The 27419-nt window shown below is 44.4% G+C and overlaps 2 protein-coding genes across 3 annotated transcripts; one reads left to right on the plus strand and one right to left on the minus strand.

Annotated features, from left to right (window-relative positions):
• Positions 1–3351: 3351 nt before the first annotated feature.
• On the plus strand, positions 3352–6805 carry LOC119276032 (calcium-dependent protein kinase 8-like). 2 transcript variants are annotated; one of them, XM_037556986.1, is made up of 3 exons: positions 3357–3810; positions 3910–4299; positions 4682–6805. In XM_037556986.1, the coding sequence occupies exons 2-3, from the start codon at positions 4051–4053 to the stop codon at positions 4727–4729; spliced, it is 297 nt and encodes a 98-aa protein (XP_037412883.1). In that variant the 5' UTR covers positions 3357–3810; positions 3910–4050; the 3' UTR covers positions 4730–6805. The 2 variants fall into 2 exon arrangements, 1 of the variants encoding a protein (XP_037412883.1); XR_005136210.1 differs by having other exon boundaries at positions 3352–3810; positions 3890–6805.
• Positions 6806–8108: 1303 nt separating this feature from the next.
• LOC119276033 lies at positions 8109–12837 on the minus strand. Its single transcript, XM_037556987.1, has 6 exons — positions 12412–12837; positions 12096–12316; positions 10110–10311; positions 9959–10044; positions 9780–9874; positions 8109–8812 (listed from the first exon to the last, which is right to left on the minus strand). The coding sequence occupies exons 1-6, from the start codon at positions 12655–12657 to the stop codon at positions 8598–8600; spliced, it is 1065 nt and encodes a 354-aa protein (XP_037412884.1). The 5' UTR covers positions 12658–12837; the 3' UTR covers positions 8109–8597.
• Between the last annotated feature and the right edge of the window lie 14582 nt (positions 12838–27419).

Below are 27419 nucleotides of genomic sequence, written 5' to 3' on the forward strand. Positions count from 1 at the left end.
CACGAGGGTCTATTTCCTGCGAGCAAACGAAGAACAAGCAAGAAACTGAGATTGCAATCTGGATATTGCGAATATAAGATGAAAGCTTTATTGATCAAGATGGGGTTCTGTGACGTCTTGGTCTAGTTGTTGAACACAAACGAAGTACGCGAAGTTGCAGCTATGGCGAACTTTTAATCTAAACAAAACCCAAAGTCTAAACGGTGCCCTAAGGGCTGTATATATGGAAGAAGAGGGGGAATTTCATGGCCCTTAGTGGAGGGGTACGAAACCAACCCTATCTCTTGTTTCCCCACACATACGGACTCTAAAAATAGCCTATACTTATGTATTTCGAAATTACATGGGCCTGGCCCAATAAAAAGGTGATGCGGCACCTAGAATAGGCTCGAGACAAAATTTATAAAGTGGCATCTTGTATATTCACTCATTATGGTGGCTTCAAAGTCCTGAAATCATCACTTGTAACTCCGTTCTTGTTCCCCTTGCGCATGCCATCATCTCCATGCTTGGTCTTACTCCAATGTTCATCCTTCTCCAAGCTAGGCCCTTCATTTGTAAGCAAAATAAATGTATCCAATTTAGGCAACATCATATTCTCATGAACATTAGAATCATTACCAAGAAACGAAAGTACCTGGTAATTTAATTGGCGTACGCGAGCTCTAGCAATTGGTCCAGTATGTATAGCAGCAGGAGATGTGGGTGTAACAATGGTATTGATGTCCTCATCATCCATCCTTGCATCTACCTGCCCCTCAAATGCTTCATAAATTTTTCGGAGCATCCTGCATTGAAGAGATCTGCTGTAGGAAGGTTTAGTTTGGAGAATTGGTGACGGCTCCCAACATTCACCATGAAAACTGGATTCCGAGGAATGGATACATGCGGCCACTGGGTCAGCAGTATCTCCAGGGGGTCACGAAGGTTGCTGACTTGTTGAACTCGGATGGAATGACCTGGAATGTCGAGAGGGTTGATGAGATGTTCTCTACCTCGGATGCCTTTGATATTAAGAAAATCGCGGTGGGAGGGCCGGGCACGGAGGATTTCTTGGCCTGGAACTTCACAAAAAATGGCATTTTCAGCGTCCGCTCGGCCTTTCACTTAAGGATGTCAATGAATAAGAGGAGGTCGGGACAGCCTGACTCGTCGTCTTCGGTTGATAAGCATAAGGCCTTCTTCGCACTCCGGGACACAAACGTTCCTGGGATGGTTAAGATCCACTTCTGGCGTTTGTTGCGGAATGGTCTCGCCGTGGGCTCGGAGCTTCATCGTCGGCATATCAAGGGTGGTGTTTTCTGTCCAGCTTGTGGGCGGGAGGAAACCATTCAGCATAGATTCTGGTCTTGCCCCCATTCTCGGCTGTTCTGGAAACTGGTGGAGTCCGAATCGGGCTATTTTGTGGCCACTCCGTCGGACTGTTTGGTGTCACACAGGGATCTGCACAGATGGCTTCTTGATTGGCTCACTGGAGCCAAGGATGAGGAGATAGAGTTGATCATGCAAGCTGCCTATGGGCTTTGGCTGGCTCGCAACGAGGCTCGTGATGGGAAGCAGATACCTCCAGCGCATGAAATAAAGGACAATGTGATGCATCACGTTCAGGAGTGGCGCGGCATTCATCAGCAAAGGGTTCGGACTCCTGCTGAAAGGACTAGACGGAGTGGGAGGTGCCGGACGAGGGGTGGATCAAGATCAACTCGGATGGTGCGGTCTCAAAATCTGGTGGCAACGGTGGTGGAACTGTGATGCGTGATCACAATGGTGCCTTCATTGCTGGGAGCTGCTACCATTTCCCACATATTTCTGACCCTGAGGCTACTAAAATTTTAGCTTGTGAGCGGGCTTTGCAGATGGCGCTGGAGCTGAACCTCGAAAGGGTGCATGTCGAGCTTGACAATCCGTCAATAGTGCAAAGAATTACGCAGGAGCAAGAGGACTTGTCGGTGGCCGGTCCGTGGATTAGGGAGATAAAACTGATGCTTGCCTCGCGTGTGGAGTTTAGAGTTTCCTGGGTTAGTAGATATGCAAATGTCGCCGCACATAAGCTAGCGCGAGTTGGTGTTGGGGAGGGTTTATGTATGAACTGGTCCCCCCAGACTATATCTTGGATGTAATCTCGGATGACATTCCGAGCTTTGGTTAAATAAAGCAACGGCATATTCCCTAAAAAACAGCCGGGCGCTCGTCGGTTGGATTATTTTTTTTTTGAACACTACAAGGGCCCAGAAGGACCCAGCACTTCATTGATTATGACGAAGAGACATTATAGCTTACAACAAGGACACTAAAGAAGCTGAAAATAAAAACAAATCCCTGCATCTTATAGAAAGGACCCCAAACATAAAACTGAAAACGCGATCGGGTCCACGCTGTGCCGCAGTGGATACAATCATCGCCGACGCCTGGGACAGACCACTTGGTCCGGCGAGACCTCTGTAGCAAGCCACAGACTCCAATTTGGCACAGCACTGCCTTCCTTCTGGCATCGTGGCTGGGAGGAACAAGTATGGCCGCCCTTCGACCAGAGGAATCGATGGATTGTTGGAGGAGACCGGTGTCGTAGCTCCTTCAGATCCACCATCGAATAAGCTCAGGATCCCCATCACCAGCTTCCAACGAGATAGCGGAAGCCCTTTCCCAGATGCGGGGATAACACCACCTACGCCGGAAGCTCGGATCCGGCGAGGCCCAGCACCACGAGGAGGCCGAGGCGAGATCTCTCCACCTTTCTGCTACCATCACCACGACGGCAAGAAACAGAGGAAGGAACCACCGTGGCTCCTAGATGCTGGACAGACTGAGCTTATTGGGAGGGATACTGCCAGATCCAATGTCCACCAGTCCCCTCCACCATGGAGGCGAGGTAGGAGACAACGACGACCACCACCAGACTCTGCTCACAAGGTCTAGCAGCAGGTATCCCGACTGGCATGAGGCCACACCATGGCATAACGCCAAGTCTAACTAAGTCTACTGCTACTCTAATATACATATGGAAGAACCAGGCACCTCTCCTCAACCATCGCCAGCCAGCATCGCCGACGAACGAGGCATCAGATCGGCCCGGCCGGGGATAAGCGACTCTCAAAAGGGGGCGGTGGAAGAGATGAGAAGGGGAAACAGCCGCGACCTCTTTTTCCAGCAGGTCAGTGTTGAGGGGGCATCGGTTGGATGTATCTATATCTATACTTCTATTCTATTACCAGAGACGTTAGATCAACCCAACTAAATCTCATCTAACAGTTCATATTACATCAAGCGTCCGCCATGCAAATAAACGATCCAGATTAAATGTTCTGCCGCAGACGCGCAGCAGACTGCCCCGCGCCCCGCGCCCCCCTTTCCTCCTCAATTAGTGGAGATTAATGTTTCCTAATTTTCTGTTTCCCTCACAAACTTTGCGGCTCCTCCTCTGCTGCCCCATCAGATGTGAGTGCAGATCACCGCCGCCATCCACCGTCGGCCGCTCCTCCTCTGCTGCCCCATGGGCGCGAGCAAACAGAGCTAACCACTCAAAGCAACCGGAGAGGCGAGCCACGGAGGAAGGGAGAGATGGCGTCGGCAGTAGAGGAGGAGGAGGAGCAGGAGGGGCCGGCAGAAGCAGGGGACGAGGAGCAAGAAGGTCCTGGCGCAAGGCATCCTCGAAGGACCCTGAGGGTCGGGTCTTTTCCGCCACAACGCCCGCCGATGCCGCCGCGCTCCTCGGCGAGCTCCACAACCAGATCCTCGCCGGCCGGGCCTCCTTCGCCGACCTCGCTGCGAAGCACTCCGACTGCTCCTCCGTCCGCCACGGCGGCGACCTAGGTACGTCGCCACTCCCCCTGCCTGCGCGCACGCCCATCCTTTGTTTTTCCTGAGCCGTCGCCTCCTTCGCTGAATCTAGCTCCCGCCGTCGGTCATTAGGCCTCAAATCAGCCCACTACACAGCCGTAGCCAGCCCCTCGGCTCGCCTTGGGCAACCGCTGTGTCGGTCCGTCGACGTTTGGGGCGGCGGAAGCCCAGGTCCAACCCTTCGGCGTCACATACCTCTGCACGGAAGCCGCCATGGGTGCGTGGAAGTCCATCTCCAAGCGCATGCCTGTGGACGTGGAGGACGTGTGCCAGGAGGTGGAAATCATGGCGCCGCACCTAAACGTCATCACCCTCAACGGCGCCCACGATGACGAGAATGTCGTGCACCACGTCATGGAGCTCTGCAAGGGCGGCGAGCTTTTAGACAGGATCCTCTTGCAGGGCCACTACACCGAGCATGTCGCCGCCGCCCTCACCCACACCATCGTTGAGGTGCTCCAGGTAAGAAGGTTGCTTGTTTTTCTTGCTTGCTACTTACTGCTTACAAGTACACCTGTACACTTTCTGTTACTGTTGTTATATGCTTTATATTGGTTCAATTATGATAAGAACTGTTAGCTACTGCTCAAGAAATGTTACTATAGATTGGTAAAGAAGAGGACCTCATGTTAGTCTTTAGCTTAGATGAGCTTCAGATAAGCTTCAAACTAAATTTAGTTGTTCAGTTTTTATGGATTGATAGTAATAGGTTCAGATAAGCCCCATGTTTTGTCGTTGTTAATTGCTTAACCGAACTGGTAATTTGCGAAATAGCCTTGTGGATTATCCCGGTGCACGCTGCAAATATGGCAGTATCCTGATTTCTAAGCATATGTCCATGCAGGATCTGGGATGCACATTGCCAACGCTGCATCATGTGTTTGCGTCATAGTATATTGTGTTATTGGATATTGGGATTATTGTCTGACATCTGACATGTACTTTTGCCATTCTATTTTGATAGATGTGTCACAGGAATGGTGGCATCCCATTTTCTTCTCTGATTCATGTAGTAATTTCAAGCCTCTCAAAGCAAACATGGAAACTTTAATTAAGTTATAATATATTTTCCACTTTATATTACTCCTTGATTTTCCATCCCCGCAAAATGGAGCTAACTTTGTTGATACAGTTTATTGAGAATTTATGTACGCCCACTCGGCGGTTTTGCTTTCCCCAACGGTCAGTTCCTCCTATTCCATTTGATCCGTGTGCGTGTCAATGTTCATGGTATTAGTGTTTGTTGGTCCGATAATGATCAAGCATGCATAACTGAATTTTGTAAAAAAAAAACTAATAGGTTTGCTACAAGGCCATTAATGAGTTAATGACACAGCCTGATAATGTCTAATAATTAGATTGCATGCAATTTAGTTCATAATGTACAATGATCTACTGTTTAACTGAATATGGATGTTCTTTATGACGGTAAGTTCTCCAATTCAGTCTATATTCTCTCTACGTTTTCAACACAATAATTTCAGAAATTATTCAATTGACCTTCATTATTGAATTATTAATCAGAGGTAACTACGATTGTGCGATTACATCACCCATATGCACGCCCAGATTTTTTGCTTAATTGGTAGCCCTCCATCGCCCAGTAATCCGACGTTGTCTATGCCCAGCTGATAGTTCCCCTCCTCCCTACTTTTCATATCAAAATTCCTGGTCGTTCTGCTTTTCTGAATTTTCTCTCCAGACAAAGGTGAACCAGTCTTGAATTGCCCATACTGATTTCTGAAAAATCAGATAGTGTTTCCAGTAGGAATTGCAAGTATATCTGAGGTAATATGGAGCTTAGAGATATTTGTACCTGGTGCTGATGTCATACTTAGAGCTAGACTTCAAATTAGTGGTTTTTCGATGTCAGTTAGGTGTATATATAATATGCGGATATGCAGGTAAGAAGCTCCTAAATATTCTTGTCCCATGCTATCGCCATCACACTCAGGGGCTCCAGTAGCTAAAAACCTCTACTGATCTTTGCAGATCGTGTACATGTGCGTCTCAACCTTCTGTCTCTTTGTTTTATATACAAGCTGCAGAGGTCCAGTTAAGATTAATTACTGAATTTTGCATGTTCATCTACAATTTTGGTTATATTTTCAGTTGTTTAAAAAGCAAGTAGTTTGGTTTGTGTAAAAATTTAGGATTGAATGGATGATGGTCGACACTACCTGTTTGACATGCAATGCCTTATAATCCCTCAATTTCTAAGTATAAGTCTTTTTGGAGATTCCAATATGGACTACGTATGGATGTATATAGACATACTTATAGTGTAGAATCACTCATTTTGCTCCGTATGTAGTCCATATTAGAACTCTAAAAACACTTATATTTAGGAATGGAGAGAGAACTGATTTGTTGCTAAATTATATCATGAGGTATATGATCTGTTATAGGTTTTCGCAAACACTCTCACGAAGACAAGGGATGACTTCAATTATGTTTGGTACGGAGTATTGGCCCTTGTGGCAATAGCACAGCACCACTCCAAGCTAGAAATAGATTGACTTAATATTATCGTTTCTTACCATCGTTGGGGTTCTGATTTGATTTTCTCTCTCTTCCCGTTCCAACTATTCAAGTGCATATATCATGCTGGCGGGAGGCTACATTGTTACACGATGGAAGCAATTCATAGCCGGTAAATCTGGTGATGTTGTTTACTCTTATGCATAGCCAATATTGGGTGGTGGGATGATGATAAGAAGTATGATATTGAGAACTCAAATATGATCATTGGATTCCTGATTATGTACATTACTTCAAGGTTAAGACAGCTAGAGAATTGGGACCTATTTTTTAAATTTTTCATAACTGTCTATTCTATTGGATACACTTTCAGTCATCCACTCTTATGTGGCAATAGCGTGGTAAGCATGTATATTATGATGGTTCTACATAACCTTCTTTTTACATATCAATAAATTGCCTTGGCCTTTTGGTCTTTGGTTGTTGATGAACATGTCTTGGTGAGATGTAGCGTCATAGGCATTTTGTTGGGATCAAATCTTTCATTATGTGAGCATTAACACTCAACCTAGACAAAATCTAAGATCTAGAGATTACTGGTTTTGTGTTTGCTTCTCGACATCAGGTAATAGTCAAAGGGTCTAGCTTCTATTCTTAGGGATCAATCCATTAAGAAAGAGTGGAGTTTAATGATAACTGTGTAAGCAAAGTTAATGGTTGTATTTTTTTTGTCGCCCTTGAACCAAACATATTGTTACATCTAATAAGATACATTTAGTCTTGACACATAGTTTAAAACATAATTTTGCAGCTGAGGACATGTCACGGGACTGTCCTTTATTTGTGGATTACATTTTTTCAATGAAAGAAAATTTTACTTTTGAAATAAGAAGTACACTTGTAAAAAGTAATGGAGAGCAAAACTTATTTTCCTATGCATTTGAATTCTCATGTCTGGCATTAATTTTAGTCGAAACGTGCGTTGCACGTGCATGCTTACTAGTGCTGCAAAATGCAAATACATAGAGATTAATCACTCAAATCAATAGTGTGGTATCTGTGTAGTTATTGTGTGGTGGGGCATACTCACTTATTGACAAGAATACTAAAACTATATTAGACAGGGTGCCCTTGTCAAAGCGAACAGATGGAAGGTAATAACTGAGGGAAAAGAATTCTATGAGATCAGGTCTCACGGGTTAGCAGGTGAGACCCATCCTGATGAATGACACGTGACATTCACAAATCACAAAGCATCTATCCCACCTCCCCCTCCTCCCAACCTAAAATCAGAGGGGGGAGATTAGATGCTTTGTGATTTATGAATGTCACGTGTCATCTATCAGGGCAGGTCTCACCTGCTAACCGTGAGACCTGGTCTCATATAAAAAAAAATTCCATAACTGAGCATCTCAGCTCATGCACGGATACGGATTTTCGATAGTTTTTACTACTCCCTCCGTCCCAAAATTCTTGTCTTAGATTTGTCTAGATATGGATGTATCTAATACTAAAACGTGACTTGATACGGTAGATACATCCATATCTAGACAAATCTAAGACAAGAATTTTGGGACGGAGGGAGTATTTATTTGTCTCTACCTTTTAAACACTCATTTTGAGTGCTTGCAGCTTTAGCTTTAGCCTGATTTTAGTAGTCTTCCAGTTGCCAGGACATGAACTTAGCTTACACAGATACTCGTGGTTTGAGACCATGGTAATATCATGAACTAGGAACACAATCTATCACACACGTCAGTTCACGGGTTTACATGTACACTATGACAACATATGCTAACTACTCCCTCCGTCTAAAATAAGTGTCAACTTTATACTAACTTTAGTACAAAATTGACACTTATTTTGGGAGGAAGTATAAGTTTTCTTCAACACATACTCCAATGCCAGCAACACTTGATATGTGTACAGACAATGAGGGGTGTTTTCATCAAAATTTGTCCCCATACTATTTGTATTACATAAGTTGAACAGCTCAAACTACATCTGAAGTGCAAGCTTTTTCACCACCTTTTTTCATTTCTCTTTTCTTTTTCCTTTTTTTCATTCTCGTCCCAGCTTCCCACAGACCAACGACTACAAGTACAAAAACATGACGGTCGAAATCTACCTATTAGTGCAATTTACAAAGCAGGACAGGTTACTTCTCACCATCCAAGCTTCAAATCTTGTGGTAACATGCATCAGAACTTAATCATGTTCACAAGACACTCTTCGGACATTCTTTCATGAGCTCTGCAGAAAGCACAGATTTGGTGTCACTACCTGTTGTATGCACCATGGGAGACAAAGAACTGATAATCTGGATGGCCGGCACGGCTGTCTCTCAGCCAATCGGCAGCAGCTTGCCTTAAGCAGCTAGCCAGTTTCCAATCACCATCAGTTGAGGACCAGACTGAGTTGCTAAACTTGTAGGAAGCCAAACCAAAAACTGGGAGTGGTATGTTTGGTGTGCTATCAGGAGCCCACAGATTATCTGGACACAGGAATGCAGATAAAATTCAGATGGCGACATTTAGGCAGGTAGGCAGCACAGGATGACTGCATTTAGGTTCCATTATCTCATTGCTCACTAACAAGGTTAACTAACATAGAAGAGGGCATAGACATGCACTGGAAACTATATATAGAGAAAAGCAATAAAAACATAAAGCTCTCTTTTTCTTTCTATAAATGACAACTCACAGTAGGTAAACCTCAGTGCATCCAAAACATTAGAACTTGTTAAAGCAGTGATACAACTACCATATAGTCATTTCATAGCTCAAGAATTCCTAGCATCGAGGTTTGTCAAAATCAAAACCTATTTTTTGCTATTAATTGGGTTTACAGATTCTAGCTGGTCACAGATGTGAGTTGCCAAGGCAGCTAGGCACCGACTGAAAATGTGAGTTGCCAGGATAGCTGTTTTATGTCCCCTATTCATTTCTTTCCCCAGTGCACTGAAAACATGCTAAATGTATGTACATGCCCAACAATCAGAAAAATAAGCACTATAGCCAAAAGTAAGACTCCCCATGTTCATTGGGCGATAATCAAACTTATCCTAAGTACATGTTAGCTACAACTCACACTTGATTAATGATTGTGAATCTACAAACACTTCAGAGTAAGACTAACAAAGTTCGCTATAACAAAGATAAGTGCTACACTTGAACTTGACTCCTGACACTTGCTCACTTTTAAGAACGAGGACTAGAAGAAAGAGAAAGGATAAAGGATATTTAGATATAGAATTCTTTCAGACTTCACATGTCTACTTAATCTGATCATGAACATGATAACTGAATTTACAATAAACATGCATAGTGATGGGGCAGGTTTAGGAGGGAAACTGAGTGTTGGGGGCATCTATCTGAAACAGTACAGGACGATGCTAGTGAAGCAAGCATTACGAGCTAATTCAACCTATGATCCGAGGAACAAAGGTCAAATCTAATTACCTCCTTGCGGGCAATTTGAAAGCTGATGGAAAGTGAGAAAGCAGGCATCTAAATCTTTTAATGTTGGTCCAGTAGGGATACGATAAATTGGGTACCTACACAATGCATAAGGAATGTAACCTATTAGTTGCTGCAATCATCCATCCAGCACCAATTTTGTATATATAGAGAGAACATACCAAGCGATGCTCATCCAACTCCGTGCTGATAAATCACAACTCCTAAGGGTCCTCAATCCTGGAAATCTGGCTGAAAGGCTAGAAATCTGAACAACAAATTTGTCAGAACAGGAAAATACCATGAAAACTACACAAAGTTGTAACTTCTTGCCTTATCAGTCAAAGGTTCACGGCAAAATGGAGAATCAAACTCGAGGTACTGAAAGAGCAAGCGGCCATGAGTAACTCCAGATTCACCAACATCCCTTGAGAAGCCTTCCTGAGCAAAGTGTTTGACCCTTACATGTTCATAATCACTGCTACCATCACTGCTGGAATCATGGAAATCTTCATCACTGTCGTCCATCATATGTCTGCTTCAAAAGGTTGATGCACACATAGTTAAGAATTGCATGCCACGATGGAATATTCTTGAGAAAAATCAATAACTGGCACAATACTTGTTATCACAGGACAATAAATGACAAAGGTAAAATAGATTTATAAATGGAAACAGGTGTGCACGTAAATATGGGAAGAGAACTCCATAGGGCAAGGTGAGGCGGCCGCCCGACTTTGAATTGATGCAAAAGAATAGCTACATGTATGTAGAGGTCGAGTCATTGACTCGTTGAGTCGTCATTCTCACTGGGGACGATAAAAGAAGAATGTGGTCGGGCCAGGTCGCCTGGTGCAGGTTGACCTTATGATTTGGGTTGTGAGCCCATGAACTACTGCTGCTACCACTGATTAGCAAGTACCGAAGCAGACAAAGCTTGTCAGCTGAGCGAACACACGCACTATGAAGCAGTATGGATGAACCCTAGCGGCTGCGGCACACAGGCGGCGGCTGAAGCGCAACGTCAACATCAGCATGGCGTACACAGAGGGAGCAGTGCACAGCAGTGTCGTTTGGCCAGCGGTGGGTGGCACGGAAGCGTTGCCGGTGAAGGTGAAAGGTAGAAGATCAAATGGACATGAATGATAAGGGGCTAGCAAAGGCAAGGGGAAAGGTGTAATTGATTGAAATTCTGAATTGTGCTTTGGTACATTGCGAATTTGTGATGTGAATTTTGGTAGTCAAACAATACTGAGTGATTTTAATACTATTTTCATGTTATGAATTGCAGATATGACTAAACATTTTGAGTTACTTAGTAGTTGCAGTAGGTTTACAGAGATCTTTCAAATTATTCTTGTTTTGCATTGTACTTTTTTTATGCTTTAGAAAACGCCCCCACCTCAAAAATAATCCCCTTAAATCATAAACCCCTTGCAGATGATTATGTCTTGTTTCATCATGAGCACAGGTGAATTGTACAAAGGCTTTAATTAGAGCCACAGATCCTACTCTAAAAACGGAAAACAGAAATAAGAAATGGCTATATGGAATCTGATGACTATAAAAACTTACATAACTGTTATAACGAGGAAGAGGTGCATAAGCAGCTTGAGCTATCTTCTATGGTACTGCTAAAAAATGCTAGAAATGACAAGACAGGCGCTAGCGTTGACATAAACAACAAAACATCAATCTGATTTGTAGTTACTTCTTATTTCCCTTTGAACACAAATATATTTGCTGAATTAATCCAAGCACAAAATATGCTTTTGAGACGGGTAGAAGTCTCATTGTAACATAAGAATACATACCACCAGATAAAAACCACTTGAAGTTCTGAATTCATACTATATTCATTCGTTGATAAAGGATGAACCCCCCCCCCCACACACACACACAAAAGAAACATGTTCAGGCTCGTACAATAGGCTAGGCCAACTTGACGTCAGGAAATAACTAGTAAGTACATAGAAATGTAAATAAGAAATGGCAATCATCCTAAGCACCCATAGGCAACCATAAGAACTGGCAGCGTATTGGAGAACTAAAGATAAATACGTACAATAGGAAATGAGGACAGTGATCTTATGGCTCCATGGATAACATCTACGCATACACACATCACAGAACTATTGGAGATTAAGTGTGCTTCTTTGTACGTACTACTAATATGTAAGTCATTAAGTTAACTCGAACTCAATTACTTCTAGCAGAAAAGAAATCGATGCCATTTACACTTTCTACTTGGACCCGTAGCACTCAAATCAAAACAAAAATAAGCTTTTAGCAGCGTGTATTAGAAGAAACACGAACAACCTTGGGTTGGAAGATGACTGCAGGACTGATGAGTCTCCATAGAGCTCGATGGCGGACAAGTAAGGCACATAGTACTGCACGACCCCGTCGCACCCGTCAAGAACGAGCGGCACCCCGGCACCATACGCACTCCACTCCTTGTACGCCTCCCATAGGTCGTCAAGAACGAAGTAGGGCCTCTCCCGGTTGGCATCCACGCCGCAACCCCTCCACTCTCCTCTCTGCATCGCCAAATCCACCAGTGATTCAGGAACAGTCGCACCCTCACAAGTATAACGATCCAATCCTACGGTGTGGCGGGGGTCAATAGGCGAACCTCGGAGGGGTACTCCGCCGGCACGGACAGCGTAACTGCTGCCACGAACCTCTTGAGGTTGCCTGCAACTCCTACGGGGGACGCTGGCAACCGGGAGGACTCCTCCGGCGCCTTCTCCTGGGTAACGGCGGCGGCCGCGCACCTCGACTTGGGAAGGCCATGATGGTGCCCTCGTCGAGCCCTGCCAGCGTCGTAGAAGCGGCTGCCGCCCTGCCTCCGTCCTAGGTCCACGGCAGTGCCCATCATCCCACGCGCAAAGCAAGCTCAGGGACCAGACGCGCTAATATGGGAGGAAGGTACGGAATAGACGAAACCCTAACCCTAAGATTTGGAGAACCAATTCGATTGGAGGAAAGGACAAGGAAGGTAATGGAAAGGGAGAGGAAGCAACGGTGCGCCGCGGGGTAGTTGTTGGCTTTTATAAAGGGCAGGCCAAAGGAGGACTGGAGGAGGCAGACGGGGAGGGATGGGGGCAATTTGACCATGGGTACGGCCGCCCATGGGCACCCGCCGAATGGGTAAGGTATGGGTCTTTATCTTCGCCCATGGATAAAATTTATGGACAATTCCATTAATTATGGGTAGGATATGAGTCTTTATCTCTGCCCATAGGTAATCCGATGGGCTACCCGATTAATATTCATAATCATAAATTTTAATAGATATAATCAAGATATGGTGCATATTCTAGCTATATAGAACCGCAAACACATGCATTAGACAAGTAGGAGTACTTTGTTTTAGCGGTAGACAAGTAGTAGTACTTGAACGTAGTAGTTTTTCTCTTGGCAGTCCAACAATACAGCTATTGGGCCAGGAAAACACATGAGAAGCGTCTGGCCCATCGTCACGTAATCGGCTGGCCACTGGCTGTCGCTAGCCTACTAGTGCTACGATGCCAGTAGCAGCGAAGGTATTGTCTTGGGTATTAGTACCATCTCTAAAGTGGAAGCGCGGTGAGAAAGAATGGACGCCTATATAAGAACCACCTCGGTGCAGAGCTTGCTCGTGCGTTCTAGTCTGGCGATTTTTAAAAGAATTTTTTTTTACACCTTCGTGTTGGAAATGAACGAAATTAGTATATTTGAACACACTAAGAAAGTGTGAAATTAATTCAATTTTTATTAATTACTTGGACCCGATGGGTACCCGAGTGGGTCAGGTTACCCGATGGGTTCGGGCATGGGTCTGAACTTTGACCCATGGGCAGGGTCGTGGGCGGGCGACGGACCCGATAAGGGATTCGGGCATGGGTCCGGGAGTGGTCGACCCGACCAAATCCGACCCGACTGCCAGGTTGAGTTGGGGCAGACCTGGGCAAACGGCACGGCCCGTTGTGGCACGTTTAATAGTCGGGCCGTGCCGTGCCCGCTGGGACACCTTTTTTAGCCTATTGGGTTGTATTTTAGGCCTATTAGACTCTAATTTAGGTCATGTATATATAAAAAATCTCGAAAATAATAAAAATAATAAAAGGGTTGTGTCGTGCCGGCTCACGTGCTCAGCCTCCAAGCCCAGGCATGGCCCATGGCGTGCCACGTGCCGAACCTGGCCCGTTTAGTCCGGGCCTTGTCGTGTCGTTGTAGCGTGCTATCGGGTCGGCCCAGTTAGCATGACCCATTTGGCCAGCTATAGGTTGTGATGGGAAGGGGCAATCCTCAGATTTCACAGCTCGAAGCTGCGCCTGGGGGCGACATTATTGCTATACCTGGCCAAGGGCAGCCCGGCTCGGACGGCCCGAAAATCCCAGACCGGGTTGAGCCCGAGCGTGCCATCGGGGCAGGCTCGGGCCTGGAAATCGAGCCCATCGGGCAGGTCGGGCCAGGCTCGTGCTTGTGTAATACTGATTTTTAGCCGTAGACGGGTCGAGCCGTATCGGGATTTTTGGGCTCGGGCCAGGCTCGGGTCTGATTTAGTAGGCCTGACGATCGAGTCGGGCCGGGCTTGGGCCTAGGTTTTCAGCACCAGGCTTTTTTTGGCCCGGCCAGGCCCGAGGTATGCTCAGGTATAGTTATTGTCAGGTCCACCCGCCAGCTTGGTTGAGGCGGGATGCCACGGCTGATACAACCACGATCACGTGCCTTGTACACCCGCGGCCGTGTTCGTCGCACTACCTGCAGGGCATCTGATGTAGGGTAGAACCCTAGACGCCCGATCTTTCACGTTTGGAGAGAATCCTACCAAGAGCACGAAGAACACGAGGGGAAAACGAGGGGAACACGAGGGAAAACACAAGAGAATCACTCAACCAACGAGATCCGATCACACATGTGCTAGATCCAAGAAACACAAAGAGATACACGGTCCGAATCCAACAAAGGACGATACAAGTGGCGGTAGTTCATCTCCGGGAGGAGGTCTTGAATCCGCGAGGGATCTTCCCGTAAAGGGGTCTTGAATCCAGGCGTATCTTCTCCGAAGAGGTCGCGGTCTCTCACGAGGAGGAGATCTGTATGGATGAGCAAAGCTCTATATGAGCTAAACCTATGCTAACCCTAACTAGGAGGAGGAGGTGGTCTATTTATAGTCTAAGCCACAAAGGGGTAAGTGGGAAAGGGATACATGGGCCCATTCTCTGTGCGCAGACAGGCGTCGGATGTCCGGGCTAGGGGCCAGATGTCCGGGGCTTCGGGACGGGCCGGATTTCTGGGCTGGGAGGCCGGATGTCCGGGCTGGCGGGGTCCAGCTTCTGTAATGGGGCGCCGGATTTCCGGGGGTCAAGCCGGATGTCCGGCCGCTCGCCGTGCGCCGGATGTCCGGGGCCTGGGCAGGATGTCTGGGGCCTGTAGCTTCGGTTGGGCTGCGGCTATAGTAGATGCTCCAGGGGCCGGATGTTTGGGTCCTGGGGACTTCTCCGGTTCCTTCTGTCGCGCTCCTTCATCCGTGTACTTGAGGACTTGTCCATGATCCCGAGCATCTTCGAGAGGGTCTTCTTGGTACCTAAGCACATGTAGTGTCTTTGCATGAGGTAGCAACCATGTCTCACACGAATGGAAAGGGGAAGCATTTAGGAACGGATTCACCTTGTGTCCAATGGCGCACAGTCGAGGTCTCATCTTATGTATCCTTGGGGCTTGGAGAGTAGTCGGAGTGTAAATGGGGATGAACGTGGGATGCTCCGCGTCATATCCCCCCCCCCTCCCGGGGAAAGATCCGACCTCGGATCGTGATCCTCATCACCATGGAAACGGTTGTCGTGGATGGACTTGTAGTTGGACGGAGTTGAAGGCATGACGCAATCCAAGTACTCCAAGGTGTCTCCAGTATGTGGTACATGCAAAATGAGCAAACACAAGCGACACTCGGAGATACAATGGTTAGCCTACACAAAATGTCTATCAATTAAGCGTGAGGTCGTCCAATGGAATTGTTCATGAAAAGGCACGATATGCTTATCCAAATGATGTAAAATGACAGGTAAAGCATTCATGTTGTCAAATTCATTCGAGGCATGTAAAGCTCATATATCATATATCATGGATGATATGTGTTCATGAAAAGGCAAGATATGCTTATCCAAATGATGTAAAATGCTATGTAAAGCATTCATGTTGTCAAATTCATTCGAGGCATGCACAAAGGTGTTGCGAATATGATGAATGCAACCATGGTGCAAAATGATGTCATAGAGGGATGGTGCATCAAAAGCATGAACATGGTAATTGGTGCTCAATGTGAGTATGTGATCATGCAATTGATAGGGGGCAATGTAATCATTATGGATGTATATGCCATCTAGAAAGATCACAACAATTTTGCTAAGAAAATGCACAAGCTCATATATCATGGATGATATGGAAAAATAAGATGCAACAAGGTAATCATAATGTGAGTCAATCCATGCATAGGGTGCAAACTTGCGGTGAGTATGATATGTCCATCGAGCATGACATGTGGGAGCACAATCAACAAATATGGAGGTGTGGGTGCAATGTGCCAAAGGAGTGTTGATGTACCAATGCTCGATGGCGTTGCATGAGTGGAAGTCCGAAGGTGCATCCAATAAGTGATAGAGGCAAAGGTGTCCCGATGTTTCGATAAGATGGTGGCTATCGTTTTTTCTGGGAGTCGACCTTGACGATCCGACTACGAACGCGCGAGACGTCGCGCCTTAACAATCGCTAAACCAACTTCCGAGGGGTTATTGACCACGCCGGAGCACGATCAACCTGACCACGAGGGTCTGTTTTCCTGCGAGCAAACAAAGAACAAGCAAGAAACTGAGATTGCAATCTGGATATTGCGAATATAAGAGGAAAGCTTTATTAATGAAGGAGGGGTTCTGAGACGCCTTTGTCTGGTCGTTGAACACAAACGAAGTATGCGAAGTTGCAGCTATGGTGAACTTTTAATCTAAGCAAAACCCAAAGTCTAAACGGTGCCCTAAGGGCTGTATATATGGAGGAAGGGGGGGGGAATTTCGTGGCCCTTAGTGGAGGGGTCCGAAACCAACCCTATCTCTTGTTTCCCCACACATATGGACTCTAAAAATAGTCTATACTTATGTATTTCAAAATTACATGGGCCTGGCTCAATAAAAAGGTGACACAGCACCTAGAATAGCCTCTGGACGAAATTTATAAAGTGGCATCTTGTATATTTCGGCCAAGGCTTCATGCACTCATTATGGTGGCTTCAAAGTCCTGAAATCATCACTTGTAACTCCGTTGTTGTTCCCCTTGCGCATGCCATCATCTACATGCTTGGTCTTGCTCCAATGTTCATCCTTCTCCAAGCTAGGCCCTTCATTTGTAAGCAAAACAAATGTATCCAATTTAGGCAGCATCATATTCTCATGAACATTAGAATCATTACCAAGAAACGAAAATACCTAGTAATTTAATTGGCGTGCGCGAACTCTAGTAATTGGTCCAATGTGTATAGCAGCAGGGGTTGCGGGTGTAACAATGGTATTGATGTCCTCATCATCCCATCCTTCTTGAAATGAAGTCGTCCTCGACGGAAGTTCATCTTCCTCTCCCAAATAAGGCTTCAAATCTGCAATGTTAAAAGTGGGACTAAACCCAAAATCTGCAGGCAGCTCAAGTTTATATGCATTATCATTTATTTTATCTAACACCTTAAAAGGTCCGTCAGCACGTGGCATTAGCTTTGATTTGCGCAAATCAGGAAATCTATCCTTACGCAAATGTAACCAAACAAGATCTCCAGGTGCAAACACAACATGTTTTCTACCCTTATCTCCAGCAAGTTTATATTTAGCATTCCTACGCTCAATGTTTTCCTTAGTTAACTCATGCATTTTTAAAATCAATTCGGCACATTGTTTAGCATCAAAATTAACCTTCTCCGAAGATGGAAGAGGCAACAAATCAATAGGTGCACGAGGTAGGAAACCATACACAACTTCAAAAGGGCACGTCTTAGTAGTAGAATGCAATGACCGATTATAAGGAAATTCAATATGAGGCAAGCATTCCTCCCACATTTTCTTAGCCCTAAGCATAATGGACAATGTTCTATTGACTACTTCAGTTTGTCCATCAGTTTGGGGGTGACAAGTAGTACTAAAAAGCAGTTTAGTCCCCAACTTAGCCCATAAACATCCCCAAAAGTGGCTAAGAAATTTAGTATCACGATCTGAAACAATAGTATTTGGCACACCATGCAAGCGAATAATTTCACGAAAGAACAAATTAGCAACATTAACAGCATCATCACTTTTATGACGTGGTATAAAGTGTGCCATTTTCGAGAATCTATCCACGACAACAAATATGCTATCCCTCCCCTTCTTTGTTCGAGGTAAACCTAAAACAAAGTCCATAGATATATCCTCCCAAGGAACACTAGGTACAGGCAAAGGCATATATAAACCATGAGGATTGAGTCGTGACTTAGCTTTTTGACATGTAGTGCAGCGAGCAATAAAACTCTCAACATCCTGTCTCATCGTTAGCCAAAAGAAATGTGTAGCAAGTACATCCTCCGTCTTCTTCACGCCAAAGTGTTCCATTAATCCTCCTCCATGCGCCTCCTGCAACAATAAAATACGAATAGAGCTAGCTGGAATGCATAGCTTGTTAGCACGGAACACAAATCCATCATTAACAACGAACTTGTTCCATGTTCTCCCTTCTTCACAATTCTGCAAAACATCTTTAAAATCAGCATCATGCACATATTGATCTTTGATGGTCTCCAAACCAAATTTTTTGAAGTCAAGTTGTGAAAGCATAGTATAGCGACGAGACAATGCATCAGCAATAACATTTTCTTTACCCTTCTTGTGTTTAATGACATAAGGGAAAGTCTCAATGAATTCGACCCATTTAGCATGTCTATGATTCAGTTTAGCTTGACTTTTAATATGTTTCAAAGATTCATGATCAGAATGTATAACAAATTCTTTGGGCCATAAATAATGCTGCCATGTTTCTAAAGTCCGAACAAGAGCATATAATTCTTTATCATAAGTAGAATAATTCAGACTAGGGCCACTCATTTTTTCAGAAAAGTATGCAACAGGTTTGTCATCTTGTAATAACGCACCTCCTAATCCAATTCCACTAGCATCACATTCAAGCTCAAAAGTTTTATTAAAATCAGGAAGTTGGAGTAAAGGAGCATGTGTCAACTTATCTTTCAATACCGTGAAGGCTTCTTCCCGTGCGGTACCCCAAACAAAAGGCACATCTTTATTTGTAAGCTCATTGAGAGGTGCAGCAATGGTGCTGAAATCTCTCACAAAACGCCTATAGAATCCAGCGAGGCCAAGAAAACTCCTCACTTGTGTGACCGTTTTGGGCTGCGGCCAACTCTAAATAGCTTCAATCTTGGCTTTATGAACTTCAATTCCCTGTGGAGTAACAACATAACCAAGAAAAGATACTCGGTTGGTGCAAAAGGTGCACTTCCCAAGGTTACCAAACAAACGTGCATCACGTAGAGCAATGAAAACAACACGTAAATGTTCCAAATGTTCCTCCAAAGATTTGTTATAAATCAGTATATCATCAAAATAGACTACCACAAATCGTCCAATGAAAGCATGTAAAACTTTGTTCATTAATCTCATGAAAGTACTAGGTGCATTAGTTAACCCAAAAGGCATGACTAACCACTCATATAATCCAAACTTAGTTTTAAATGTTGTTTTCCATTCATCCCCCAATTTCATACGAATTTGATGGTATCCACTACGCAAATCAACTTTGGAGAATATTGTAGAGCCACTCAATTCATCAAGCATATCATCTAGCATAGGAATAGGATGACGATAACGAATAGTAATATTATTAGTGCCTCTACAATCAACACACATACGCGATCTACCATCCTTTTTCGACACTAGAATAATAGGAACAGCACAAGGACTAAGGGATTCACGTATATAACCTTTGTCGAGAAGCTCATGTACTTGACGCATAATCTCCTTCGTCTCCTCTGGATTTGTACGGTATGGCGCACGGTTTGGCAGTGAAGCACCGGGAATTAAGTCAATCTGATGCTCAATCCCTCGAATAGGCGGTAATCCCGGTGGCACGTCTTGTGGAAAGACGTCAGTGAACTCCTGCAAAATGTTAGTGACAGCAGGAGGCAAAGAGGAAGGCACGTCCTCGAATGAAAATAATGCCTCTTTGCACACAAAAGCATAGCAAACAGATTTGCTGAAATCTAGCTCATCAATATCATATTTGGTGGCAAGTAAACATGCACTTTTCAATTTAATTTCAGAAGCAACACTAGATGGTTTATTATTAGGCTTCATTTGTTGCTCAAATTCTTTTGCCACTATCTGATTTTCACTCTTATTCTTCTCCTATTTTGCTTTATTGGCTCTATTAATATCATCTTTCAAAATTGAATCAGGAGTCGGAAGCAAAGTAATATTTTTTATCTTTATAAACAAGAGTATACTGATTGTTTCTACCATGGTGTACAGAATTTTTATCAAATTGCCATGGTCGACCAAGTAATAAGGAACATGCTTGCATAGGTACCACATCACAATCAACATAATCAACATATGTAGAGATACTAAAATGCACACGAACAGTACGTGTTACCTTAACCTTGCCATTGTTGTTGAACCATTTGATGTAGTAAGGATGTGGATGTGGTCTTGTGGTGAGAGATTGCTTCTCCACCATCTCCATGCTAGCCAAATTGTTGCAGCTCCCTCCATCTATAATGACGCGAACAGAACGTTCCTTCACAACTCCCTTTGTATGGAACAAATGATGCCTCTGATTTTGCTCGACTTGTGTAACCTACACACTCAAAACACGTTGAGCAGCTAAACATTCATACCTGTCAGCGTCTTCAGGAGCCATGTATTGCGTCTCGTGATCAGAATCATCTCCACCGTGTTCTTTACTTATAATAAGAACCAAAGTCTCCTCATCATAGTCACTAGCGGGCTCATACCCACCATCCTCAGTAGCAATCATCACACGCTGAGATTTGCATTCTCTCGCATAATGACCTCTTCCCTTACAACGAAGACAAATAATATCACTTGTCTGCCCTGTTGATGCCATGGAAGAAGAAGAGCTCTGTGGAGGCTCGGCAGGTGCGCTCTTGGAAAATAGTGGTGGTTGTGCCTGCTTTCTTGTATCACGACTGTAGGTGGCACCTGATGGAGGTGATGATGTACTGGATGTAGAAGATGCACGCGGTGTCCATGATGAAGGTCGACCTACAGAAAAGTTAGTTCGCGCCAATGCCTGTCGATCTTGCACTTCATGTTCAGCTTTACAAGCAAGATGGAATAAACAAGTGATATTAGTATACTCCTTGTACTCTAGAATGGTCTGAATCTCCCTATTTAATCCACCCATAAAACGTGCAAGCATAGCTTCATTCTCCTCAACAATATCACATCTAATCATGCCAGTTTGTAATTCCTGATAATATTCTTCTACAGAATTTTTTCCTTGTCTTGAAGACTGCAAGTTTTGAAGCAATTCACGATGATAATATGGTGGAACCCAATGAGTACACATAGCAGTTTCCAAAGCAGCCCAAGTAGCTGGAATAGGATATAATCTACAATGTTCAGACCACCATACACATGCAAAACTAGTGAAAGCACAAACAGCAGCAGCAACCCGTCTCTCCTCGGGATATTGTAAACATGTAAAATGTTGTTCAGTTTCTAACTCCCTTGTAAGATATATATCAGGAACATATCTACCCTCAAATGGTGGAATATTCAATTTCAGTTTAGGAATATGGTCATTATCTCGTACCCGAGGTGGTGGTGCAGGCCTACCGTTGCGAATATATACCTGAGGTCGACCTGCCGGTGGTGGTGCTGGTGGCTGCACGTAGTTTTGATTTTGATCAACCTCATCCTCATAATCGCCCGCATAATCATCATCCTCCTCGGCACCAGCAGTTGCTATAGCAGGAGCCAAAAATCATCAACAGTAGGTGCAGCGGCACCAGAATTTTGACCAGTCTCAATTGGAACGCGTTGTGCTCATCCCACCTGATTTGGAAGGCGGCGTTGGAGATGTTGTTGTTGTTGTTGTTGTTGTTGTTGTTGTTGTAGAGGTGCGACAGGTGCAACTGGTGGTGGTTGGGGAAGACGCTTGAGCAATTCATTAAACTTGTTATCCAGCTTTGTCTCGAACGACTTCTCAATGCCATCTATTTTCTCCATGGCCTCTTCAAATCGGTTTAGCACATCTTGCACCTGTCCACTCATCATTTGCTGAAATTTATCATGTAGCTGTTTGTTCGTCATGTTCTCCCAATCAGTCTCACCGGCTTATGATCCTGCCATGGTTAGCAGCAATAGAGACACAAAATAATATGATCCTACAGACTACTAGGAAGCGGCGGTGATGGAGGTGTGTCACAAATCCTTCAAGCGAATCTCAAATTCTTACCAGTTCTTACCCAGCAGCAGGTGGTGATCGGCAACCGTTGTAGTCAAAACTCTCAAAGCTTGGATAGAGCGATTACCAGGGAGAGTCAAACGCACGACGTAGATGTATGTGGAGCTGGGAAGGCTTATAATATGGTAGCAAAAAGAGTCAGCAATAATCAATTCAGAGATGCAAAGTTGAATAAATGCTCAACGACGGTACTGTGCTGGTGCTAGGCTAGACCGTACTAGAGACGCGAGCCTAGAACACTAACAAAATCATGGCGCGACAGGTAATCAAGGGAGGAGCACACTCTGAATTTTTTCTCTTTTTTCACTTTTTTTGCACTTTTTTCATCTTTTTTTTGCTCCGCAACAAAAAAATTCGAAAAAGTCTACAAATGGTCTAAAAACTGCCTAGCCAGAATTTTTCAGACTTAGTTTTTTTTAACTGGAACTATTTTTCTTGTATGGGTAGCACAACAATTCGGGAGTCCTACTCTGTCACGACTCGGAGTATGGTGGGATCTCGAAATCCAAAACAGAGTAACAAAATACTGGACTCGGACTAGGACTGGTGGCGGAGATGAATCTAGTGGAACTCAGACTGGTGGCGGAGATGAATCTGGTGGAACTCAGACAGGTGGCGGATATATGTTGCAGGTGGACTCGGATTGGCGGTGAATATGTGGTGGCGGTATATGGCAGCGGCGATGAAGTTGGTGCCGTGGTGGTATATGGCAGCAGCAATGATGATGATGCGGTGGTGATATATGGCAGCGGCGACGTGACTATGTGTGAACAAAACTCGAAACTCTAGAGAACTAGATGCTAAGACCAGCAACTTGACACGATGATGCAATTGCAAATTCAACAAAGCAAAACACTAAAAAGATTATGCAAAGGCTCGGATTGGTTCGGATATGAAGAACTAACCCTAATATTTTTTTTGGCTTTTTCGTGGACTGTAGGTATGAAGAACAGACTCGATCTAAACTATGAAAAACTGTAAAATCTCACCAAGCAACCTGGAAATCTGATACCACTTGATAGAGGCAAAGGTGTCCCGATGTTTCGATGAGCTGGTGGCTATCGTTTTCTATGGGAGTCGACCTTGACAATCTGACTACAAATGTGTGAGACGTCGCGCCTTAGCAATCGCTAAACCAACTTCCAAGGGGTTATTGACCACGCCAGAGCACGATCAACCTGACCACGAGGGTCTGTTTTCCTGCGAGCAAACGAAGAACAAGCAAGAAACTGAGATTGTAATCTGGATATTGTGAATATAAGAGGAAAGCTTTATTAATGAAGGTGGGGTTCTGAGACGCCTTTGTCTGGTTGTTGAACACAAATGAAGTACACGAAGTTGCAGCTATGATGAACTTTTAATCTAAACAAAACCCCAAATCTAAACGGTACCCTAAGGGCTGCATATATGGAGGAAGAGGGGGGAATTTCATGGCCGTTAGTGGAGGGGCCCGAAACCAACCCCATCTCTTGTTTCCCCACACATACGAACTCTAAAAATAGCCTATACTTATGTATTTCGAAATTACATGGGCCTGGCCTAATAAAAAGGTGACGCGGCACCTAGAATAGGCTTGGGACGAAATTTATAAAGTGGCATCTTGTATATTTCAGCCAAGCCTTCATGCACTCATTATGGTGGCTTCAAAGTCCTGAAATCATCACTTGTAACTCCGTTCTTGTTCCCCTTGCGCATGCCATCATCTCCATGCTTGGTCTTGCTCCAATGTTCATCCTTCTCCAAGCTAGGCCCTTCATTTGTAAGCAAAACAAATGTATCCAATTTAGGCAGCATCATATTCTCATGAACATTAGAATCATTACCAAGAAACGAAAGTACCTAGTAATTTAATTGGCGTGCGCAAGCTCTAGTAATTGGTCCAGTATGTATAGAAAGCAAGGGCCGTGGGTGTAACAATGGTATTGATGTCCTCATCAATAAGTCCGAGCGCTCCTCAACTTGAAGGTCCATAGAGGTCCATCTCCAATGTCGTGTCTCCATCCAATAGATATCATGTAGACAAGAAGAAGGAGACAACAATGAAAGAATGACCCATCCAATATGCATACGTGAGGATGGCTCAAATGGAAGGAGGTCACCTTTAGGAGTTTGTCAAGGATGATGGAGTTGCACATCATGTATGCCTTCTCATAACCAAAATGTCTCATGATCGTACTGCCTTGTGAATCCTTCAAAACAAAAGAACATGACAAACAGTCGGAAAAGCAAATGAGGTTAGCGGAAGTGCAAAGCCTATCATTCGTGTGGTAAGATAGCCAACAAGTGTATGCATCATGCTCATCATAAGAAAGTACAAGGGAGCATTTCATAGTATGGAGGCATATGATGCGAGAACAACCAAATAACATAGGCTCAATCAAACAAGCATGCATCACAAGTAAGGTGTCAAAGTCTCCAAGATCAATAAGCATAGTATGGTTGCACTCAATACAAGTGGATATGAAAGAGGCAACTAATGGACACAAGAGACAATGATCAAGATATATCATGTGAGAGCATGAGCATATATGTCATCAACCCAAGAAAGCGAGTAAGAGTGGAACATGGGTGATGCAACATAGCAAGCAGTCATAGCGATCAAGTCAAGCAAGCTAGTAGTGCGAAGATGCAACGTACTAGAAGGAATCATGGCAAGCATGTCATGTGTGCAAATAGTGGTCATGAATAATGCACATGACATATCACAAGCATGAAAGCAAGATATGAGCAAAATATCATCAATGTATTGGCGAGAGGCCATATATAAATAGCAATGGAACATCATGACTCTCCCAACACAACAAACATCAATATCATGGACACAAAGAAATCATGGTAATAACAACAAGTATCTCCACCAAGCATGCAAATACACATAGAAATAGCATAATGGTGAATCAAGGGTAGATGCAAGCAAGGGTCACAATTGCATGGCAACATCATGTAAAGAGGCATAACATGCAAAGTGAACATGATAGTATGGGCATAAGGTGACAAGTGGAAAATAGCCCATAGCCGTGTGATAGACAAGTAAAAGAGATGCGCGTAGTCGTTGCGCGAAGAGAACGGCGGTAAGGATAGTCCACGGGATCCCAAGTCATCGTTTCTCTCAGGAGCTCGTTTCGTCAACTCTTGGGATTGACAGGTTGACGAGTATATGTGAGTACCTACACAAAACAAAGACAAAGGGAAAATTGTGTGTGCATGGTATATGTACACATCATCCATCATGATGCGCACGTGCTTGTGTTGGTTAGCACAAAATATCCAATGCTAAAATAAATGAGATGTGTGATGTAGAAACATGTCATCCATCATGAGAGGTTTGTTATTATGTATAGCATAATGGAGACTCAAATTGTGTAATGCATCACGAGCAATATCTAGAGCATTGTTATTCATGGAATGCATATGGTGTACACTATCATGGGAATCATGCAGAGTATGGAATGCATCAAAATCTCCTAATATGTATGAGGAAACTATGGGGGTCTCCTCATGAGCATTAGTAGAAACATCACATGGAGAATATTGACAACATCCAAAACAATGCATATTTGGAATAATGTGATCATGGCATGACATAGTAGGTGAATTGCGCAAATCATGTAAAGGAAGCATGGCAATATCATCATTAGAGAAGCAAAAGCCAATGACCATCATCTCGTCATCTATGCCATAAGTGCAAATAGGATTTATTTTAATGGGGCATGCATAGTTACTATGTTGAGATTGTAATGATGCAACATGGGAGATCTCACTCATATCATATGACAAGTTTAAAGGATTATCAAACACGAAGTGACCAATAGAATTTTCACATGATATCCTATGAAGCATAGCATCACAACTAGGCAACTCAACATGCTCATCATCATATTCATCGTAAATTGGTAAGTCAAGACATGAATAAGTCGCACTAGCATGAAGCATGGGAATAGGTGGGTCAACATCATGCAAGCAATCGATGTCAAGAGAGTCCACTAGTGGGACAAGAGAAGCACCATCACCTATGTTACCTTTGGAGCGTCGCTGATGTGTTGTAGGTAAGGTATCATCGTGTCGAAGATCCACTCGTTGTCAACTTCATCTTGATGGAACCATGTGGGGGTGCATCATCGTCTACCATGGCCATCGGTTTGTCCATTGGAGGGATGGACTCGTCGAGGGTAGGCATGTCGTCATGTAGGAGAACTAGCACCAAAGAAGAAAACACACTCGGAGTAGAGGTTAAGTTGTTAGAAATTATAGTGGCCTCACGTTTCGTGTCAACTACCTCACTCACTAAGTGTTGTGGCTCACTCACTCCCTCAAGGATGCTCTCACTCATATGGTTGGTGGAGTCACTCAAATGGCGCTTAACCTCACATAGGATGTGTGGCATGCTCTCATGTGTGGGGCTAGTGGTGGTCACACTCATCCTCTCATAGGAAATGCTCTCAATGTCATATATGGTGGAGTTACTCATCTCACTCATGGGGTGGTGGCTCTCCTCACATGACAAATGGAGCATCTCGACATATGTGGGTGTCGGAGAGATGTAGGTGCAAATGTCTCCATGCTCAACTCCTATCACCGTGGTCGAAGGGGATGGCCCTTGCTCGACCTTCTTGTCACCGTCTTAGCGTTGGAGGCCCATATGATGTGGCACCTTGTAGCTCGTCTCCATGACTGAAGGGAATTTCCCATGCTCGGCCATCTTCCTTGAGGGGCTTCCGAAGATGGAAGTGTCGCCCTCGCTCGTAGGTAGTCGCCTTGGAGTTGATGAAGTCGATGTAGGTGTACACGTGGGAAGTAGGCGAAGATGCCGTACGTCCAAAGGCGGAGATGCCTTGATATCACTTGGCGAAGATGCCAAAGTGGTTGTTGTAGCCGTCGCACTGTCTTGGTGGTGGTCGTCTCGCGGTCTTCTTTTGTGCTCTTGAAGCTTGGCCTTGGTGTGAAGTAGGGCTTGTTGGGACTTAAACATTTGCGCTTGTGGAGCATCTTCATGATGACAATGTCATTGTCGTGCTTGAGCTTGTAGTAGATGTCGTTCGTCGTCGTCGTGCACATGTTGCTTGGAGGTGACTTGCCCTTCATGATGATGTGGATCACGAACTTGATGGTGGTCGCCATGTAGATGTGGACGTGGACGAA

This window comes from Triticum dicoccoides, chromosome 3B (genome assembly GCF_002162155.2).
Source record: "Triticum dicoccoides isolate Atlit2015 ecotype Zavitan chromosome 3B, WEW_v2.0, whole genome shotgun sequence".
In the NCBI taxonomy this organism is placed as follows: domain Eukaryota; kingdom Viridiplantae; phylum Streptophyta; class Magnoliopsida; order Poales; family Poaceae; genus Triticum; species Triticum dicoccoides.

What these genes read in the sequence shown, in the direction of transcription:
- LOC119276032 (XM_037556986.1), top strand. Translation starts at nt 4,051, where the DNA reads ATGGGTGCGTGGAAGTCCATCTCCAAGCGCATGCCTGTGGACGTGGAG. An exon ending in CCATCGTTGAGGTGCTCCAG is followed by an intron (nt 4,300 to 4,681) that starts GTAAGAAGGTTG and finishes ATGTCCATGCAG; the next exon opens with GATCTGGGATGCACATTGCC.
- LOC119276033 (XM_037556987.1), bottom strand. Translation starts at nt 12,657, where the DNA reads ATGATGGGCACTGCCGTGGACCTAGGACGGAGGCAGGGCGGCAGCCGC. An exon ending in CGGCGGAGTACCCCTCCGAG is followed by an intron (nt 12,317 to 12,411) that starts GTTCGCCTATTG and finishes TTGGCGATGCAG; the next exon opens with AGAGGAGAGTGGAGGGGTTG. An exon ending in CAGTCATCTTCCAACCCAAG is followed by an intron (nt 10,312 to 12,095) that starts GTTGTTCGTGTT and finishes CTTTTGAAGCAG; the next exon opens with ACATATGATGGACGACAGTG.